Here is a 21,315-nt window from a genome sequence, read left to right as displayed (position 1 = left end):
CTCTCTACTAGAAGTGTTGCATTATTCTATTGCATTTGAGGATATGATTACCTAATCTCTGAGCTGAATTAGACAAGAGTTTTGCATCTTATAATTCAAGTTCTGCTGAGGGTCTGTCAGGCATTCAAACTTCATGGGAGGATGCAGAACAAGCCCTCTGAGATGTAGGTGAGTAGGAGACCAACACCCACCTGGACTGTGGCAGGAACAGCCTCAGGCACCTGATACTTCAACTCATGAGCAGTTTGCTGAGATTTTGGCAACAGGAATGGGTAAGACAGGGACCGGTATTTGGGTTTCATAATCTGCACGGGGGGGAAAAAAACAGATAAAGAAAAAATGCTTGCAACAGATAAAGAAAAAATGCTTGCAACATATCTAACAACACAAGGAAATAAAACAGATGCCTGCAGAGGGCAGGGGGATGAGGCAAGGCTGTGCTTATCTCCGTGCCCCCAGCAGTGAGACCCACACCCACCTTGGTGAAGTTCCAGCGCTGGATGAAGTGCCGGGCGATGTCGCGCGCGGCTCTGCCGTGCACCACGGAGGAGATGTCGTGCCAGGGCATCCTGGGTGTGGTGTATCTGTCAATGAAGTCTGTGGGACAGGGGAGCACGGCTGAACTTCCTCAGACAAAGGACATGAGTGTGGAAAAGCACAGCATCCCCCTCTTCAGACTGAGGTTTCTGGCACCAAGCACCCCCAAGGCAGATGACTTGGACTGCAACAGCATAATTGGCCCTAAAATCCCTCAAAGGGAGTTTTGCTGCTTTTTCCTAGCAACCAAACCAAACCAGCCTTGTTACCTCTGGCTTGGAGGCAGGAAAAACAAGATCTGAGACTGAAAAGGTACAGAAGAAAGTTTGGGGTATGCAAAGACTCCCACTCACCAGCAAAAGGCTTGTCGAGTTGAACCCAGTCTTTAAAGACAAAGTTGCAATAGTCTTTTCCATGCCAGAACCTGGTTTCCCCAAGCAGCTCTCCAACACCTGTCTTCAGACTACGGATGGATCCTTTATCTGCCCAGGAAAACAAAACAAAAACATGCCCCAAAGTCATGGCCATCCATTGCACACAGCAGTGAGAGACTCAGCCATGGAACAGCACTGCTGGGACTTGCCAGTCCCAAGCAGCTGAAGCTGGTTTCTCCCTAGTCCTCCTGTTACTTTCAAGGGATAATTGTCAGTATTTTTTCTTCCCTATTTTAGTATTTCTTGTATAATCAGAAGAGGTTATAAATAGTAGTCTGTTATGGAAATGAAAAGCAGATGCTAAATTTTAACTTGGACGACATCACCCTATAACAATTTGCCTTTCCCCAGTTCAATAACACCTAAATATTCCCATATGGCAGATCATGTATATCATCTACTTCATATATTTTACATTAATAGTGAACTAATTCCATCTTCTCTGCTAGAGAGTTTATTATTTTGCCTCTCTAGCAGGGGCTATCTCCTCTTATAGAAGTAGTATTTATTATCTAGAATGAGATGTTCACGTTCCCTCATGAAGTATTGTGGGTTTTCTTAGTATCATTTTGTTTTTTCCAAATAGCAGTGTCATTTTGGATACAATTTTATATGTTGAACAAATGGATCCTGAATTCCAAATTCGTGTTGATTGAAAATGGTCTGAAATATTGTACACAGGGATATTCCCTCCTAACAGGATCCCTTTTCCAGAACACATTTTTTGGTGCAGTGAACGCTTTTTCCAGGCTCTTAAAAAACCCAAAAATGTTGGCCTAGACCATAAACAGTTACCTGGTGTTATTTCCTGACTGTGAGAGCAGCCTTCATCTGTGACACCAAATATTAATGCAGTAATTATACAGCAATGCCATGAGCAGAAACTTCCTGCTAACCCAACCACGCCACCAGGTAACCACAAAACCCCTCAGTACACAGAAAAAACAACTTTTGACAGTCAACAAAACACACACTGGCAGCAGCACAAGACCAGGGGACACAAAGCAAGCCCTGCCAGCAGCGCTCTGACCCTGCCAAGCTGAGCTGAGCCAAGCCATGCCAGAAATGCCATGCAGCAGGTCTGCACCACAGCTGCCTTGGGAATCTCTAGCCTCTAGTGAGAGTCCAGGTGGAGCTGGGGAATCACTGACTCCACATGCCTGGGTGGGAATGGGAATGTGTGGGATGCAGGCCAACACACGCTCTGATGACTGCACAGTGACTCATGAGTGAGCATGAATGGCCACGGGGGAGACCGCACATTGTCTCCACAAAGACATGGAAATGCTTTGCTGCCTGCCTCTACTTTGTAACCAATATTCTGTAATTGGCAATTAATGCCTTAGAGGAAGACGTTTACAAGAGGATGATGCTGAAGAACTGCTCCTCACTCCGTTCCTGGACCCAAAGGCATCTTGGAAAGGTACCACACTGGGACAGGCCCTTCCAATACCAGTCCAAAGATGGGAACAGCTCAGTGCTCACAACCCCCCAACTCCTGTCTCAACTGTGTTTTCCTTGGTTTTAATTAGGAGCAAAAGAGGGGACCCAAGTCTTTGTCCAGACATAGGACTGGCAGCAGCCACTCTGCTGCTTCCTCTCTCTGTTTGCATGTCTTCCTGCATCAGGCTTACTTTAAAAATATCCAATACAGAACTTCCCAGTTCCAGTAACAGCTCTTTTCATTACAGGATGAAAGCTGTTGAAATCATCACATACCAGAATCAGAACTATTTCTGCAACTGTTCCCTGCTGTCTTTATTGCAAATTTTTTGTTTGCTCATTTGTTTTATTTTGGTTTGTTGTTGTTGTTTTCGGGTTTTCAATTCTTTTTTATTTATGCTGCAGCATTTGTAGTTTCTGGAGAAGGCTCTTCTGCCAGGATGCCCACAGAGGTGGGATAAGGATGCTGGGAGAACAACAAGCAGCGAAGGCTGATCCTGGCACCCAACCTCACTCTTACCAGAGTTATAATGCACAAACACCAGCAGCTAAAGCCTGAAGGAGTCCACAGCTCTGCCTTCCTCCACTTACCCTCCCGAGGCTCAGCGAGCCCCTGTTTGGATTCACTGTGGTGATGGAACATTTTCAGATGGGGCCTTAAACTCTGGATTATATTCGGCTGGCTCCTAGTGGGGGTAGAGTAACCTGCAGAGAGTCAAGATGCTCTATTCATGGCAAAAACACACGTCCACCTCTGCACCCTGGTGCCTGCTCCTGTCTGAAGACACCTGGCAGACAGGAACTCAAACCAGACGTCAGTTTGCTGAAACTGTAAGTGGCTGCCAGGCAAAGGACCTAATTCAGGACCCAGCTGGTTTTAACCCAAACAGATGAAATTAAGTACAAAGCCATGGCTGTGTCCTGAGCTGACTGCAACCAAGACCCCCATAAGGAGCCAAAGGCAAGAGAAAGATCAGCAGGGAGGGATGGAAATTCCAGTAAGTTCCCCCATCTTCAGGAGTTGAGGACTTTCCAGAAGGATTTCATTCTGGAACAATTGCAAAGCTGATCCTTGTAATTTTTGCAATAAAATTACCTTTAGTGTTAGGAATTAAAAGCTGCATTTAAATATTCAACTGTTGAACAGACCTTCCTCTGTAGTAAGTGGGTAAATTTGGAATATTTCCATTTATGTGAACTTATTTAAAACCTAGCTTTGAAGTCTGTGACAGAGGAGAATCCCATTCAGAAATTATTTGCTTGTTATAATGAATCCAAGTTGAAAAATGAAAGATTTGATTCTCTCTTGCAGGAACAAACACTTTCCAACAATACAAACATTAAGGATCACATACACTGTATCACATCATCTGAGGGCTCATGAAAATTGCTAATTAGCTAAAAAAAAAACAACATAAAACTTTTCTTCTCTATTTTGCAGTGACACAAACGTACATGTTGGCTACACACAGCTATTATTTTGATAGTTAGGTAACTTGTCAACTTTTCTTCCATACAAAGAACACATTGCCCTAGAAATCACGTGAATGTGCACATACACCCACCCACCACCTCCACACATCCTTTATATACATTATTTAGCTGAACATCACTCACTTGACTCACTGTCGATGCTGCTGACGCTGTCAGAGTGGTGCATGCCGTGCTTGTGCAGGTGCTTGTAAATGCTGAACCTTGAAAACTTTTTGGGTTTTCCTACTCCTTTCATCTTTGATGTGTCTGGGGCATCATCAGCATTTCTCTCAAACAAGTGGCTCTCTGGGGCCAGACCTTGAGGCTGCAGTGGAATACGTTCAGTTGACTCTGCTGCAGCCTTAAAAGACACAAGACATGGCTGCAGGTCAGGTATGAAGAGGTTCCCCTTTAACTGCAGATTCTTCTGTATATCAGTGCTCAGAAACAACCATGAGAGCCAAATTTTGCTCTGTGACAGACACACTTCAGTGGGAACTAGGCATGCTTTCTGGGTAGAGTCTGTACTGAGGAGGTACTCACCAGGAAAGCCTAGTAATATTAGCAGCATTTGGATCCATTTGAATCCATTTACTCTGGATTATCATTCCCCTGGTCTAGAGGAAGGTGTCCCTGCCCATGATGGAGGTAGGAACAACATGATCTTTAAGGTCCCTTCCAATCCAAACCATTCTATGATTTTAAGAACACAAAATGCAAATTGTGGCTGTTGTTCCAAGCTCCACTGTAAACCCAGCTCTCTTATTTCTGTGCCTTAGCAAGGGCTTGTCAGCACCTAGACCTAAAGAGTCATTTGATGCTTAGATCCTTCCTCTCACCACTTAATTGTCATTAAAGCACCGAAACCCACCTGTATCTCAGAAGAGGACACAGCCCATTCATCCCTCCCCAGACCTGCCATGACTGACCGTGGCCACCAGCTGGACCCTGCCCACTTATGTGCAGACCCAGGAACGTACTGGGGAGAAGGCAACAACAATAGCCTGGAGAGATGCACTACAGGCTCCAGGCATTCCCCAGAGGATAGGGTGAGGAAAGATGCTTCTCCCATGGTGCTCTGCAGCACTATGTTAATTTGTCCCACTTCTGTCTTCCCCATTGTCCCACTGGCCTTCCCTACCCCTTTTACCCTTGCATGTTAATGTTTAGTAAGTTCTCTTCCCTGTTTTCCCATGGGTTTGTGTAACCCCACCCATCCATCCTGGCATTTTCTATTGGTCCCTACCCTGTGTACCACCCCTGAGCCCTCAGACCATTGGATCCCTGATGCTCTTCTCCACATCCTCTTTTCCTGGACCCTCCTTTGTCTTTGTCTAATTACACCCTGGACCCTCCTTTGTCTTTGGCCCCTGGACTCCTTCAGCGTTGCCCTACATTAAAGGAACTCCACGCCTGGACCCTCCTGTGTCTTCACTGCCCAGCTGCTGCACGTGTGTGTGTGCTGGTGCTCTCCCACCCACTGGCTCTTGGGGAAGGTTGCATCCCCCACCCCCAGCACCCACTTACTGCCAGGTTGGCGGTGGACAGCGACTTGGTGGCGGCAGAGGCGCGCTTGACGCTGCCCACGTCGGTCAGGCGGTGCTCGTCGTCGTCCCAGCGCCCGTAGGCCAGGTCAATGCCGCCCACGAACGCCACGGACTGGTCAACGATCACCAGCTTCTCGTGGTGGGCCCACAGGTACACGGAGGAGGACACGTGGTCTGGGTGCCTCATCACCTGCGAGGAAACCAGCACTCAAGCTCAGCATCGCTGTCAAATTGAAATCCTTCCAGGAAGAGAGCTGGTCAGCCTTTTTTGGCTGTTTGGGGTGATGGGGAAATGCTGGAGTTGTTACTGGATGCATCCACTGCTTAATTAGTGAAGCTACTCAATTTCCACATAGCACGTGTCAGCTATATGGCAGGCAGGTGTTTCCCCAGGATGCAGGAATCCCAAGCAGCAATGATTACTGATGCTGGGATAGGTCACCCTTACAACAGCTTCATAAGAGGACCATAGTTAAAGAAACTGCTTCAGCTGAGCTGTAATAGCTGAGCTTTCAAACACAGAGCCTGCTCTGAAAGAAAACAACATATTGGTGATCTGAGTCACTTCTTTGGTTGTTGCCACCACACAAGAGAAATGAGAAGCGGGGTGTTTTTTTCCCCCCACTTAAAATCAAGTTGTTTGGCATTTGTTTAGGAATTTCTTTTTGACAAGTGTCTATGGAACCGTAATTTCTGTATCTAAGCTCAGAGTTTTATTTATGATGTTAGAGCCACTAGACCAGTCTCCTGGAGAAAAAGCTACCAAGTTTCACCTGGCTACTCCCAAAACCCGAGACACAGGTCGTGTGTAATGTCCAGTTTTGCTACAAAGATGATGAACAGATGCTTCCCTTCGCTGTGACAATTGATCAAGTGAAAAGAAATCAATTATTCTAGCATAACAAGTATCTTACTGCTCATTAAGGTGTATGTGCCTCTAAGAGACTGGATCTAGCCTTATCTACTGGTTTGTCTGCCACACCTGATTTTCTGCTTGGTGCCATAAGAGCAGGGTAACAGCACAGGACAGTGCAATGCTGTGGTGGGAACATTAACGCCCAGTGTTAACTCTGATCATTCACATTTGAGCAGAAATGCTGAAATGAGACAACACTCTCAGTTTGTAATTTTCCATTTGATGAAACCCCATTAACTTGTCACATGAAATACACTTCTTGTGAATTAAGGCAAACATTTGCTTTGGCAAATCTAAACTAAGCAATTTTATGTTCCATTAGAACCTAAAGAAATGAAATTTCCAGATGTGGCATCACCATATGGGTGCACACTGCAGTGGTGGGAAGCACTCCTGAACCTTCCCACCCAAATCCACCGGGGCCAGCACCAGCCATGAAGAACAACTGAATGTAAACACCCTCCACACAGCCCTGTGCAATTACCTTGATGTTTGGATGGAGGTGCATGAGTGTCCGCTTGCTGTATTCACTGTTGATGCCCAGGGCAAGCTCCACCTCTTTGTACAGCATAACAAAAATTCTCACTCCTTGTTGCTGTCAGAAATAAAAAAGAACACATGGAATGAAGGCACATCAACAGATAGTGTCTGTTTCCAAAGGGAGGAAAAGCTACAGGCAGTAAATGGGTTGTGTTTGCTGATGGATATGCTGACTGAGGTTATTTGTTCTTGGTTATGCTCTTCCAGATCCTCCATGGGGACCCCACAGCCTGGAAGAACATTGGGAAAGCTCTCCAGCTTTCTGAGAAAGGCCCAGTACCTGGGTTTGTGTGGGTTTTGTTGTTTTGTCTGAGCTATGCCAAGGCCCATCCACAGGTCACTCCTACAGCAGTACCTTTTACACACCCTTTGAGACAGATTTTGCAAGCACGATTCACTCCGATCATGTTCATCCACTACAGTTCAGTGTTCTGCTGCTTCGTGTTGCCCTGAGGGCTGGGCACAGTTAAGTGTCCCTGCAGGATGACACGACCAGTGAGGTTACACAGACATCCCCCTCCTGAAGGGGATGTCACCAGCTCAACACCAGTAAAGAGGTTCTTTCTGCTGGTTGAGCTAAGCAGCTCCTGGAACACACTGAGCAGTGCTAAAAACATGGTGCTTTTTGTGACCAACATTGTATCCGTGGCAGGGTTTCTAAAAACTTTTGTTAAAGCACTTTCAAATGTGCCAAGTGCCTCCCAAACCTTGGCAAATACTGGTCACACACTGGGACACCTCCACTTCCCATAAATTAGCATGGGTGAAAAGCCTGCACTAGAGTTTGCCAGCTTAAACTTGGAACCTAAACTTTCCACAGCCTTTTGAATTTCTATTCCCATAAAGCTGCTACTAAGAGCAAAGGCAATCTCCAAATTGTGGTGATATTCTTTTCTCCACTGCACCCAGGGGAGACCTAGGCAATGTTGCAGACACAGCAAGGACAACCTCACCCCTACACCATGACATCAGCTTGCTGACTGCCCTGTTGAGTCAAAGGAACACCACAAGTGACAGAGCAAGCATTTCCAGCAACTGACCTCACTCACCTTACCACAATGTTTTTATGGTCATAAGAAAATCCATGTAAATGTGACAGAAAGAAGCCAAATTCCTCCTCTGAGTAACTGATGCCTTGTGGCCAGTTTATTTTTGCCAGAAAACACGAGTAATTCCAAACCAACAGCAGTCAGACACAAAGCTCTCATTTTTTATCTAGGTATGTGGAAGGGTGGGGACTGTGATGACAACTGGCTGGAAAGGGGATAGAGTCAAAGACTATTTCAGCATGTCACAGAATCACAGAATGGTTTGGGTTGGAAGGGAAGCTCAAGACCATCTTGTTCCACCCCCAGCCATGAGCAGGGACACCTTCCACTGGACCAGGTTGCTGGTTACCATTCAACCTAACCTTGAACAATTCCAGGGATGGGGCAGCCACAATTTCCCAGGCAACCTGTGCCAGGACCTCACCACACTCACAAGGGAGAATTTCTTCCTAATAACTAATCTAAACCTGCCCCCTTTTAGTTTAAAGTCTGTGACCATGGAATGCATGGAATTCTGCCCTTCAACTACAGCAGGAGTCCAAGAGGTTTCCCTTGGAACGGGAACAAACCTTGTGACTCACTGCTGATATGGGCAAGCTCTTTTTAGCACCGGTGTTATCGGTGTTATCGCAGGGTGTATGAACAGCTGGAGCACAGCCCACACTCATAAACACAACCAGCCTGCCCTGTACTCTAAATTACATAAACCACATGGAGAGCAGCAGATCTTTGACCCTACCAGGAGCTGAGACAGTTGTAAAGCAAGTTGTGACCCAAGCCTGGGGCAATCAGAGGATCTAACCTTCTGCCCCTGAGCCCTTCCAAACCCAAACGAGGGGAACAAATCAAAACATGTGGTATTCCAAGGCCATCTGATGTGAGGCTTTAACTCTCATCTCTACCAAAATGAATGGTAGAAGTGCTCCAGCCCCAGTATGACCCCCTGGATGCAGGGTGCAGGGTGAAGGGTGCAGCTGGAGCTCACTTACTGCTTTCCTCTTGAGGATGCAGTCCAGCCGCCAGCGATTCCCTTCCACCACCGGTCGCTTCATGAAGATTTCCGGGCTCAGCCTAAGAAAATAAAGGTGTATAAAAACCACAGCAGATGTAGCCTGCAAATAAAGCACTGGCTTAAATAACCAACTTGAGAAGCAAAGGAATTGAAGTTTAAATAAAGTGGATGTGAAAGCTCATGTCCCAGAGTGATGCATTCTCCAATATCCTGCTCTTTGTTCTTTAATAACTAGGCATTACAGAGGGCAGGGGACATGTCCAGCACATTCATCTTCATATTCAATAACCCATGAGACCAGATTGAACAGTGATGTATAAATAGGGAAATTTGGACTCTATCTGTGAAAGAAAGATGCAACAAAAGAAAACCCAGAGGATTTTCTGAAAGAAATATGCAGACACAAAAAATAAATAAGAGTGGGATTTCAGTTCTCCTGGCACCTGAGCTATCTGAACGGAACAGATTTGTGCTGAATTTTCCTTGCTGCATAAAGACAAAGCAATAGGATCTCTCAACAGGACATATTATTGCTTTAAGGATTAGAAGAAATAGTTAAGCAATCTCATCTAATTCCTGCACAGCAAGATGACAGAATTTCATTCCTTTACTTTTTGTACCAAGCATAGGAACTTGGGCTTGGATAAAGCATATTGGTACATCCTATTTTTATCTTATACATCAAGTTTTAGGTAAGTTTCGGAATTCCATGATACTTTAACAATTGTCTGAATAAAACACTAAGTAAGAGACAATGGGTCTGAAATGAGATGTTCTTGAACTGCCACCTTATGTTGCATAGGGGGAATCCATGAGCATTAGGCCTAACTGTGGTCATGGCAGGAAACAGATTTACCCCACCAAATGTTAACATGGTATGTAGTTTTCTCATCATTTCCTCCTAGAAACTAAGTCTCTCAGTAGCCTGAGGCAGCAGATAAGCAGCCAGAGGTTCATTTCAGAGGCAAAGAGGAGCACAGAGATGTGCCTAAGGTGAACAGAAAATCTGAGGCTGGCTCAGGCAGATTAACCTCCAGAAAGGCAAGACATGGGCAGCCACAACCAGCACCCAGCCAGGAGACTCTGCCCACCCTGTGAGAGCACCCTTTTCCTGACACAAACAGGAACCAGAGCACTGCATAAACACATAAACTAGGGAACAAGTGGGCAGAGCCAGGTCCTTGGCAGACACACAGCTCAGAGAAGACGACAAACCTCCCCTCCTCCCTTATGTGGCCCATTTAAGAGCAGACCAAAAGGACACATCACGAGATGCTCTCACACTTGGCATGAGGCTTCCCAAGGCAGTGAGGAGGAGATGAAAGGGGATCCCATAGCACTGCTGAGCATCCTTTTTCCCTGATACACTGAAAGACACCCACGCCCCTCAGACACTTGCAGCTATTTACACTCCTGAGGAGTCCCTCAAGCCACCACATGTGCAGTTCAGGTGGTGCCTCCGTGTGAGTTCAGGCATTTCCATGGAGGAAGACAACCAAGATGTTGATCTGAAGCGTGTGCTTTTGCTGCCAGCCCTCCTGAAAAGGCCTTTGAATACAACACAAGGAGAGGTTTGGGTGTGCTGCCAAACCATCTGGCTGCAGGGCTAGCTGCCATACTGTAGGGCTCCGAACAGTGCCGCATTGTCGGGAGCGTCCCCGGAGAGACAGCTGGGCAACACCCAAACATGTCAGTACTCACCACCAATCTGTGATGAAAATTTCTTCCTTAGCAGCTTCCATGGCATTTGCGACGTCTTCAAAGTACCACTTGGCATTGACATACCTGCAAAAGCAAACAGAGTGCAGAGTTATGCCTCGTCCCCTTCATTAAGCAAAGTACACAGCTGAAGAGCGATGGGGTTCTGTGTTAATGACACTTATGTTCTCTTCTTGAAAGCAAACACAATCCAATTTCCAGAATCAGGACAACATGCAGGGAGAATTCTATGCTGCTATCAGTAGCTTGATGAAACAGCACAATAAGGGAATATTAAGCGCCTCTTGGCATTTCTGCCAACTTCACACAATATTCCTGGGTTCTGCTTGACATGCAAGCCAGGTTTGTCTCTCAGGAAAGGATGATGGAATGGTGGTTCCTTTGATTTATAGAAAGTACTCAGGCAGAGGTTGTTGCAAGGCAGATGGTGCAGGGAAAGTACTGGTCTGCTTCCAGCTAGAATCCAGTTTTTGAGGCACTCCTGGGAATGGATTAGTGCAGTCAGGTTACACTGGGGACAGAATGATTTCTCAGGAGCTGCTGTGTGCATAAAGCCAAGCCCACCCTCCTGACTATACCCATATCTGCATTTGTTGATTCCCTCTTCTTCTCTTTATCCTTTCAATGACAAATACCCAACATCTTTGAATTTAAACATAACTTGACCTGCAAAACACAACGAGCTGTCATACTGAGACCTCCTGCCATCAGCACTGCTACTCTGCCCCTGGTGAAGAAAGCCTCTATTTTTTTTTTGCAACTTCTTTAATTATCACCAGTCCCCAAGCTACCAAGGGCTACCAGCTCTGTTGGTGAGAGGAGCTGAGGGCAGGCAGGCAGCAGGGGCTCACCACTTGGCCAGGGTGTTCTCCTGCACGGCGGCGTAGGAGCCGAAGCGATGCTCCGTCAGAAAGTCCTTGCCGTGCTTCCGGATGAACTCGTCTATGCCCTGCCTCCACCACTGGGCATGTCTGTAGCTGTTACACTTCAGAATCAGCGACCTGTACGAACACACGAAGCACAGGGCAGGAGGCTGAAGCCATTTCCGTTTAATTGGGCTGCTCCTCGCTGCCTGTCCATGTTGGTAAATGCATCTGCACCAGTCATATTTTATTTATGCAAAATGTGGGGACGTTGCTGCTTTGTTTGCAAAAGAATGCGCAGCACTGAGCTGCTCTGAGTGACTAACAGTCTTGCAGTGCCAAGCATAAAAAACCCACCCATGTTTAAATTATTAGCACCAGCTTAACTTGGAGCTGGAGCCAGCCAATGTTGTATTTTTTAAGAGATGAATTTATACTGTGTGCTAACATAAAAACATTAAATATCTCTTTATCCCCCACTAGCATGTCTTTTGAGCAATACTCCATTGGGATGCAGAAAAAACATCCCTTCTTGCAGGGATGTTTAAAGTGAACAGAGTGCCTAAAAAATTACCTAAGCAAGTGCTGTTGAACCAGACTGCGCAACTCTGCATGCACTGTGCCCCCAGGCTCCAGTAATAACCACAGGGGTGGACAAACAGAAGCTCCAAATGCCTCATTAAGGCACGGGAAATAATCAGCATTAGGGCCAAAATCCCCAGCAGGTCTGAGCACACCAGCAGTAGCTACCCCAGGCTTGTTAAACCCTCCTGCAGAGCAGCATCGATTTCTCCTTACAAAAGCAAGAGCAAACTAAAAGCGATAAACAAAGCTGTTTTCTTACCTGGAGAGATTGTCAATCTGCAACCCGTATTTAGTTTCTGTTTCTTTCTGGCCTATCTTGATGTTGAATTCCTTATCAACCAGCAGGACAAAGGAAATGGCCCCTGAATCAGGCTTCATGTACATCAGGAAGGAGTCCTTCACCACCAGCCACCTGTATAGACACAGCAACCACGTCACCTGCATTTCACACCCATGCCAGGCCTTAAAATGTGAGCCACCAAAAGAGCCAATAAAATGGAAAAGTGCTTCTTCAAAACATGTGCAAATAATTTATCTGGGAAATCTACTAAATGGTAAAAATTACTCTCAGGAGCTAGACTGGGGGTGGTTTTCTTGAGCAGAAAAGTGTCTATTTTATGAACTTGGGTAATGAGTTTTAATTCAATATAGGACTTTTAGAGTTATTTACATAACTCCTTTTTACAGGAGTCTTTAAAAATACAGGTTCCCTTGTTAAACAGAACCCATGAGAACCTCCCTGGTCATAAACCTCTGAGCATGAGGTAAGGTGCAACAAGCATTTCTCAATCCCTGATTTTTATTCAGCTTGCATGCTATATGGGAGTTATTTGACATTTCTTACATTAATTCTGATGCCAGGATCACTTTCACTCCTATCAAAATATATGAACAAGGCATTTTGGAAAGCTTTTATTGCCAAGCAACAGGCACCCTGTTAGAAACATATGAGGAGGGATGACCGGCAGGTTTGATATAAATACTGTAGCCTGAAGGCAACTCTGGGAAAAAACACATTTTTTACTGTGAATGGCATTTCTAATTTTTTCTCCCCCTGCAGCGTAGCTGGGGTAACCAGCCCCCTCTGTCCCACACAGGTCTCCATCACCAGACCTTCGTTTTATTCTTCTGCACACTCAGAAACACACAAAGCAGCACAAAACACTGCAAAAATCTGTTCATTCTTGTATCTTTAGTAACAGCCTCAGCTCCTCATCTACTCCCATATTTTTTTTATTAGATCCCGTATTTTTTTTTCTTGCTTTCAGGGCCCTGAAAGAGTTACCCGGCATCACCTCTCATTTGGTGCCAAAATACCTCTCCTCTCTGTTTGGCCCATAATTTCACTCTTAAACATCCCACAGGGTGTTTCCAAGTACTCTCCCTTCTGTTCTTCCCAGGCAGCTCTACAGGCTGAGGAGTCCTGCCTGTGCCCACTCACAGCTTCACCCCACTATCCTCCTCTATCTCCTAAAATCCTTCCTTTAAATAACCCTCTCTGGGAAATATTACTGTTATTTGTTTATTTATTGATGCATAAACTACCAGTCCCAGTGGGCCAAGATGGGAATTTAGTGTCTCACTTATGATATTCTGTATACAATCCCACTCAAAGACTTCTCCTACCCCCTTTCTAGGCTCTAAAGAAAAATGGAGATCCATCAGAGCTAGGTGTGCTACTGTCCCCACCACAGCTTGAGCTCTGGACAACTCAAGAAAGGGTTATCTAAGGAGGAGTATCAAGAAGAAAAGGCATATTTTCCATAAAAAAGAAAAAGAATTGGTGACAATTTAATGATTTGACCTGAAGGAAGGTCACATCTTTGTCACCTTGTGCCCTCATTATAGAGATCTTCTGTAAACCTAAATTAAGAAATGTTGCAAAGACTGTGCAGAAACAGGACCTTTTCTTCACAAGAATGCAGAAAGATTTTGTTGGAAAACAGAATTATTAAAGATAAAACTAATGGGTGATGCTAAAATCCAAAGGTGCATAATGCCTGGGGTAAGCTCCATTGACTAAGAAATTGTTGCTGTAAGGCAGATATGTGCTATTTGGATTTTGAAATGGAAAGATTTTCCTGGGAAGGGCATGCTCCAGGAAATACACCCAGCATTTTTTGGAGGTTGGCTGGTAACACAGGTACTCTCCCACAGCACACATCTCTCTGTGTTGCAGCCCCAGGCAACACAGAGACCTAACAGAGAGGGTAAAGGGATGGGAACAGCAAATTATGTCTGTCTGCAGCAGGAAGGGACATGGGAACAGGAGAAAACATTGGGATTCAATACCTGCAGCAATGAGTAAGAGGTAATACATAAATGTATTTAATGCCAAGGTTAATTGCACCAAACAGCTCCTTAGCATTGCAGGTCACATCTGATTTGATCCTGCCTTGAAGCAGTCCAAAGAGTGTTTCAATTAATTGATTTTCATTTTGTAAATTGAGGAAGGGAAGCTCAGAAGGCCAGGCTGAAATCTGCCTGTTGCAGGTCACCAGTCATATTCCCTCCCAAAGGCACAGAGCCACCTGTGCTACTGCAGCAGGGAAAGCTGGGCACAGTAGGGAGGGCACTGCCATTTCTGTCAGCTCTAGGAAATCCCAGAATTTCTCTGGAGTAACATGTCCCTTCTGTGAACTCCAAAGGAGAAAAAAAAACCACCACACAGAAGGTGAGGCAGGGAATAGCCCACGGGCCCTTCCAACCTGAAAATCTGTGGCTTTCGTAAAAATAGCAAGATTCTCTCCCACAGATTTTTTGAGAGAAGGAGACAAACAGGGATTTTTGTGTGCCCAGGGAGCACTGGCATCCCTCCTCTGCAGTACCTTTTGGACCAGCGGTAGCACATCCTCCCTTGGCCACAGCAGTTCAGGCCAGGAATGCGGTGGCCCCCGGAGCGCTTCATGATGAACCCCTCTCTGCAAGACACAACAGGGCAGGGTGAGACATGGGGCTCACCTGGAGCTGCAGGGGGGGTTTGGAACCCCCAGCCCTTGTGCCTAGGGCTGGCTCTCCAACCGTGCCCAAGCAGCCTCGGTGCTGTGCCCTAAAAGCTGGATGACGGGCAAAAATAACCCCTCCAGAAGAAAATAATGGAGTTTTAAGAAGAACAAGGTCCCATTTTACAGCACTGGAAGCAGAAAATTAAGTGGCTCAACAGGGAGGGCTGCAGGGGGGGAAGAGTGGAAACCCCGTAAGCACTGTCTTGTAAAGCAGCTCATTCTTAAAAACATTTCTCCAAACTGTAGCATTTCTGTCTGAACAGTAATAATTTTTCATATCTAGATGGCAAAATATTCCTCAGTCAGTTAGTGCTGAGAAAGGAAAGCTATTAATTTTAACAGTATTTACATATAAAGCCATGCTCTTAGTGAATCATAACTCAAAAAGACAGCTCACAACTCACATGCCCTTTGGTCCCAGGTCATGGATGAATGACAGCTGGCTTACTCCAACAAACTCCATCTGGGAAAGAAAAAGAGATTCCCCCATCTTTATAACCCTGAAATCCACAAAAATTTTTGCTTAATCAAAGTGACTTGCCATAAAGACCTACAGATCATCCAGAGCAGATGTTATCCACCATCACTTAAGCACCCCCAAGAAGACCAAGGAAAGTATTTTGGTTGAATTTTCTGTTCATTTATTTTAGATGTACTTTGGAGAACGCATTTCAGGACAATAAAACTCAAATACATCACAGGGACTTCCTGGTATTCTCCTTCCTGGATCTTTGGCTGAAAAAGGATTCAAGTTGGACACTGTTCAGGAGTCTGTGTGATCTTGGCTGGCTACCTGAATCCTCTCCTCCCTCCAGGGACCCTCAAAGAAAGACTGCAAAGGAAATGAGGACACATTCCCATAGCAGGGAGCACTCTTTGGGTCCCCTACCCCATGGAGACACCACAGGAGGGTTCTGCCCCACAACCCACGAGCATCCTCCAAGGCCACTGCAGCAGGTCAGTGCCGGACATACATCACTGCCAACTGGCTCCAGGAACCAAAACTCCACAGGAAAACCACAGTGGGGCAGGAGGAGAGCAAGTTCAAATCCAGGAACCTGCCTCCTCATAGCTCCTCCTGCTTCAGCAGGGATTGCAGCAAACAGAACAGTGAGCAAAGCTGGTGAGAAAGCTCAGCACGATTACATTCACCTCTAAAAATAGGACACTGGGCAATTTCAACTGAGCAGGCTTTTCTTGGCACAGCAGGACATTCCTGGCAGTCTGCTGGTTCTTAGCCCTGGGCCCCTTTAGCAGAAACATTCTCCCAGGGTGTCCTGTGCAGGACAGGGCTGGGGCAGGCACAGCCCTGCAAAGGAGTCGCACAGCAGAACCCTGTCTGCACCCAGGCACTTCTAATTTATTGTCACAGCAAGCTGGCCAAGTGCAGAAAGGTGCTCAGGGCAGCTGTCACTGTCCCCTTGGCCAGGCTGCAAGCCAGAGGGAACCTCTAACAGCACATTGTGGCAATGAACCCTGCTGGGGCTGCAGCATGTGCTCCTGACTGGAGTGGGGACAGGAGGCAGCCTAGGTACCAGCTTCAGGATATGGCCACCCATATCCACAGCAACTCCAAGAAAAGGCTATCTCTTCTCAAGGAAAGGGCCACTGTCATCTCTCTTTGGCAAATCAGCCTCAGTGCCCTCATCAGCAAAATCCAATTTTGCATAGGAATTACATGGGTGAACCTCTAAGTCTCAAAGACATTTTCAGACACTAAGTGTAACATAAACTATCAGTAAATTTGGGGTTAAAGTCTATCCTGCCATTATGATGAGGTTAGCACAAGCTCCCATCTCAATACCATCATTTTTTTCCCCCAGAAAACACCAGTAGAACTGAAGATCCTTCCATCTCCTGATGCTCAGCTGCTCCTGGGATCTTCCCACACTTCTTGTATCAGCCAAGGCCATGAAGAAAAACAAAAGACACTACTGCTTTCCTCAAGGACATAAAGTAACCTCTACTCAGCTGAGGCAATTCTAATGCTTTGATTTTAGGGTGATTTCAGCCGGCTTTCAGAAAGTGGTTAGAACAAATCATTCCACGCTATTTTACAAACCATCTTGCTCTCTCTGTTCTCCTAAAGTGTTCTGGAAAAGCACCAGGTGTAACCAACGAATGTTTCAGCTGTTTCTGCAGCAACACTCAGAACAGGGTGGGAAGTGCCTGAAAAAATACAGTGCATCCTACAAGACCTTATCAGAGGCCCCAAGCAAATTCTCAGGCCAGTTCTTTGTCTGGATCCCATTTTAACTTCATGGCATTTCATATCAGACAAATCAGAAACCCAGACATCTCTCTCACAGTGGGCACACATACAAAAAAAGCATAAAAATGTCAAAACCCTTTGAAAATGCTGGCTGGAACCAGAAAGCTGGCAGGATTTTGAGGAGCACTGCATGCAGAGAAATAATCGTCCTCAAAGAAGCAAAAAGAAAAACCAAGAGGAAAAATTACTTGCAGGAACAGAACTACCACTACATAAAAGAGAAAGAAAGATTGTCTGGCAGCACAGCAACCTCCTCTTCAGCCAAGCAGTCTCTGGAACAGCAATGACAGGAGCCCATCCAACACATTGATCAAGTGTTGGTTTGTAAAAAAAAAATAATTAAATATATTCCTGCAGTTAGAAGGAAAATTCCCCAGCGTAGTGCAAAACATCTGATGGAATGATTTATTGTTCCAATTAGCTATTTTTACTGTCACAGTGTCTCATCTGAGGTGCTCATCATTCACAGAGAGGCTGGGAGAGGCAGGCAGGGCAGCCAGGAGCTTTCATCTCCGTCACATCAGAATTCCTGTGCTGCCCAGCTGCCTCCCTGGGATCTGGCATCCCACTCTGGTTTCAGAGAGACCCGCAGCAGGATGGTTTTGGTATGAGATATGGGCCAGGAGAATGCAGCTTCAATGACATTGTTGTGGCAGACAGGAGTGATGGGCTGCAGGAGGACAGGCTATGGAAGGTGGAGAACCAGCTGCAAGGTGTTCAAACCATCCTGTCCTGCCAGCAATGTGGAGCATGCATGATTTACGTAAGTAAAAATTTCACTGAGCATCTGCTTTTCAGAAAGGATTCACCCTCCCCACACTGTATTTTTTCATTTTGACCCTTGTTCTTTATTTAGTGGGTTCAGAAATGCATCAAAATCTGACTGGCATTGGTCACTAGCAATAACATGGAATCACACACTCTCCAGAATGATATTGTTCAGCACAATTTCTTACACACACAAAAAAAATTTGCTTATACAAAATACACATTAAAAAATGCCTAAACATGCTGTATTTCAAGTGTAATAGCTTGAAATATTGATGGGTTGGGTGGGGACCTCCACAAAGATCCAAGCACTGTATCAGAGGCAAAGTAGTGGCCTCTCTCACTTCTCAGCTGTTCTTAATTAAGATGAGGTTTTTACTCTCTCTAAAGTTCATGCAAAACATTACACACACACACACACAATCCAATCAAATCTTACTTTCATTTTGCTTGGGCATCTTTTAAGTATGGCAGCTTGCACAAAAATAATGCAAAGGTCCAATTAATAAAATTTTTAAACAGAATCCAATTAAACCTCAACATTTTGAGGCTATATTCCTCTAATTTCCAATTTTCAGAAAAAGAAGTGGGAACAGTTAACACACTGAGATTCCCACAACATTCATTTTAATAGTAATTGTCTTAAAGCACTTCAGCACAAAAGTACTGTAAAAAAGGTTTTGGAAAGAAGAAGAAGAAGACATGAGATTTAATCACATAAATCAAATAATTTTAAAAATATTAAATATAAAAAGCTAGATGATGTACAACCTCTCCAATGCCACGTAGTCACTGTGGACCTGATCCTTAACCCAAGCAGTGACTTCAGGTCTGCAAAACCACAAGCTTGACTTGCAGGCTTGACTGCCTCAGTGCATGGCACATCCTCCAGACAGTGTATAAAGCACTTTGCTCTCACTGGAAAATAATAAATTAACCACAAACGCAAAATAAAAAAAGTAAAAAAGCAAATTCGTTAAATTGTGCAGTTCAGATGTAAAAAACATCTCCTCAGAGAGGTTCCTGACCCAAGCAGGCTCTTCACAATGACCAAGGGTTACACTCCAGGCAAGTCTCAGCTTGCCTTTGCAACTCCATGCCTGATTTAACAGAGTTCCTGATTCTAAAGAAGCCCTCAGTGCATGGATTTGATGAGAGGAAGTCACAAATGTGACAAAGAAGTCCAAATGTGCTCCAATACTAATACAGTTACAGCATTTGTCAGCACCCAGGCAAAAGACTTCTCAACCACAGGAAGAGCAAAGCCCTCATTTTGCTCTCAGGAGGACAAATACAGTTCCAGGGAAAGTGCCAGAAATCTCCACTTTAGTCTCATCTGAGAATGGTGGGGGTGGTTTGGGTGCTGTTTTAAAGGAAGCATTTCCTTCCCTGTGCTTTCTTCCAGCATCGCCTGCAGGACCCGTGCCACCACCACGGGCAGCAAATCCTCCCTGAACGCCTCTCTGTGGACAGCAGTGAGAGCCAACAATAAACTGAGAGTTTATGTGCAAAAGGGACATCTGGCTCCAGGGGCTGGGGACAGAAGGGCGATTCAGCCCAGGAGGGAGCACCCCACAGCTGCTGGGAAGGCAGGGCCGCCCATCTCCTCTCCCAGCCCCCACCGTGCAGCCTGTCTCAAACCACAGCCCGGCCAAAGCATCACCCACGTTCTCATAGGAGCAGAAATGTTCCAAAATATTTTAAAAAGGCAACGCCTGCCTTAAAGTGACAAGATGGATCCACACTGTAAAATAACTCTCCCCCGCTCTGCATATGCTACTGATCAAAATTGCCAAGTTATCCCAATGCTGCTTCTAGAACAAAAGATGACTCTTTTCCACATGCAGCTCTTCACTGCTTTGGAATTAAGCTCCAAAGCTTGTCCCCTAAAGAAGCACTCTAAGGAATGCAGCTTCCTCATCCTCAGCCTGAAGATTTCTTGCCATCCAGAGCGCAATGGCCAACCCCAATGGGCACTTTGTCCCATGGAATAAGCAGTGCTCAACACTGAGCTCTGCAATAGAGCACACACAGTTTTAAAGTTTTTATACACAACATCCAGCTATGAGCTGCCCAACATCTTTACACAACAGAAATCCTGCAAAATAGAAGAATATCTAACAACAGCAAAAGTGGAAGAGAAGTGGCTGCTACAGAAACCCAAAGTTCAGTCTGTATTTTTGGCTTGTTTGAAAACCAGGTGTTCCCAGCTATCACTCTGTGCTCAGAAATGTCACTAAACTTGGCAGCTACTCAGTGCGTGCATCAGATTTTGCTGGTAACACAAAAGATGAAGTAACACAGTCATTATGCAGCCAAAAAAAGGGGAAATAAATTACCATCCCCAAGAGATGTCACAGCTGCAGCTGACAGGTGAGGACTTCTGAAGAAACATTCGAGGATGAATTTCAAAAGAAATATTTTTGCTTAAAATAGGTCTGAAGTTGGATTTGACATCTCTCCTCATTTCAAACAGTGTTGACTTGGGGAAATAAGCCAAATACCATCTCCCTTTGGAACTGACAAAACACTCATTCACCTCTCTGGGTATCCCACACACACACAAACTCAACAACACTAATGTCCAGGGAAACTGCACAGAATAGAAACCTGAGACAAATCTGCACCCAGAACCACACACAAAGCCCAGACTGAAGGAGCAATTACAAATATGGTTTGGATTCCAATTTTTAAAGTATTTAAAACCGTAACTTATCATCTTACACATTCTGCAGAATCAAACAGAATCTCACTGTATCATACATGTACAGCCAGCTGTCTGGACTGAACCAGCTTGAGGAGGTTATCACTGTGCTATACCAGCAACCACTGAGTCATTCCTTTGGTTTTATTCATATTACATCTGTGTTGGAGAAATCAGCTAAGCCAAAGTGCTCACAAAACAGCTGTAAAATGTTTCTTGCAGAAGCTGCATGTTTTCTTCCAATGAATTCAGCACTTGCAAATATTCTTTAGACAATTAAGGAAAGTAATTTCTACTTACTGTTCCATGGTAGTTCCTGTACATTGGCATTTTCAGGATATTTGTCAAGTAGTCCTCCAGCTGTTTCTACAATTAAAATGTTGAAACTTTAGATAGGATGTGGAGGTTTTTCTTGAAAATTCCTGTAATCCAACTGTCTGGCATTAGG

General features: G+C 45.2%; 1 protein-coding gene across 3 annotated transcripts in view; it reads right to left on the bottom strand.

Moving 5' to 3' along the window:
* PLD1 (phospholipase D1) overlaps window positions 1-21,315 on the bottom strand; it is a 62,237-nt gene that overhangs the window by 20,527 nt on the left and 20,395 nt on the right. For 2 of the 3 annotated variants that reach the window (XR_014616424.1, XM_084212700.1), the window contains exons 6-19: window positions 21,168-21,233; window positions 15,528-15,586; window positions 14,947-15,039; window positions 12,378-12,530; window positions 11,522-11,671; window positions 10,653-10,736; window positions 8,929-9,010; window positions 6,835-6,945; window positions 5,415-5,624; window positions 4,032-4,248; window positions 3,006-3,119; window positions 891-1,019; window positions 479-597; window positions 192-305 (exon numbers count right to left, since the gene is read on the bottom strand). Coding sequence is in view for 2 of the 3 variants with exons in the window: in XM_084212700.1 (XP_084068826.1) it covers window positions 192-305; window positions 479-597; window positions 891-1,019; window positions 3,006-3,119; window positions 4,032-4,248; window positions 5,415-5,624; window positions 6,835-6,945; window positions 8,929-9,010; window positions 10,653-10,736; window positions 11,522-11,671; window positions 12,378-12,530; window positions 14,947-15,039; window positions 15,528-15,586; window positions 21,168-21,233 (1,701 nt within the window). In the remaining variant the exon portion in view is untranslated. The remainder of the gene's footprint in view (window positions 1-191; window positions 306-478; window positions 598-890; window positions 1,020-3,005; window positions 3,120-4,031; window positions 4,249-5,414; window positions 5,625-6,834; window positions 6,946-8,928; window positions 9,011-10,652; window positions 10,737-11,521; window positions 11,672-12,377; window positions 12,531-14,946; window positions 15,040-15,527; window positions 15,587-21,167; window positions 21,234-21,315) is intronic. The other variant, XM_084212701.1, reaches the window with a different exon arrangement.

The sequence above is a fragment of the Fringilla coelebs genome (assembly GCF_963513975.1).
Source record: "Fringilla coelebs genome assembly, chromosome: 10".
NCBI classification, from domain to species: Eukaryota; Metazoa; Chordata; class Aves; order Passeriformes; family Fringillidae; genus Fringilla; species Fringilla coelebs.
This window is presented reverse-complemented; position numbering and strand designations above follow the sequence as displayed.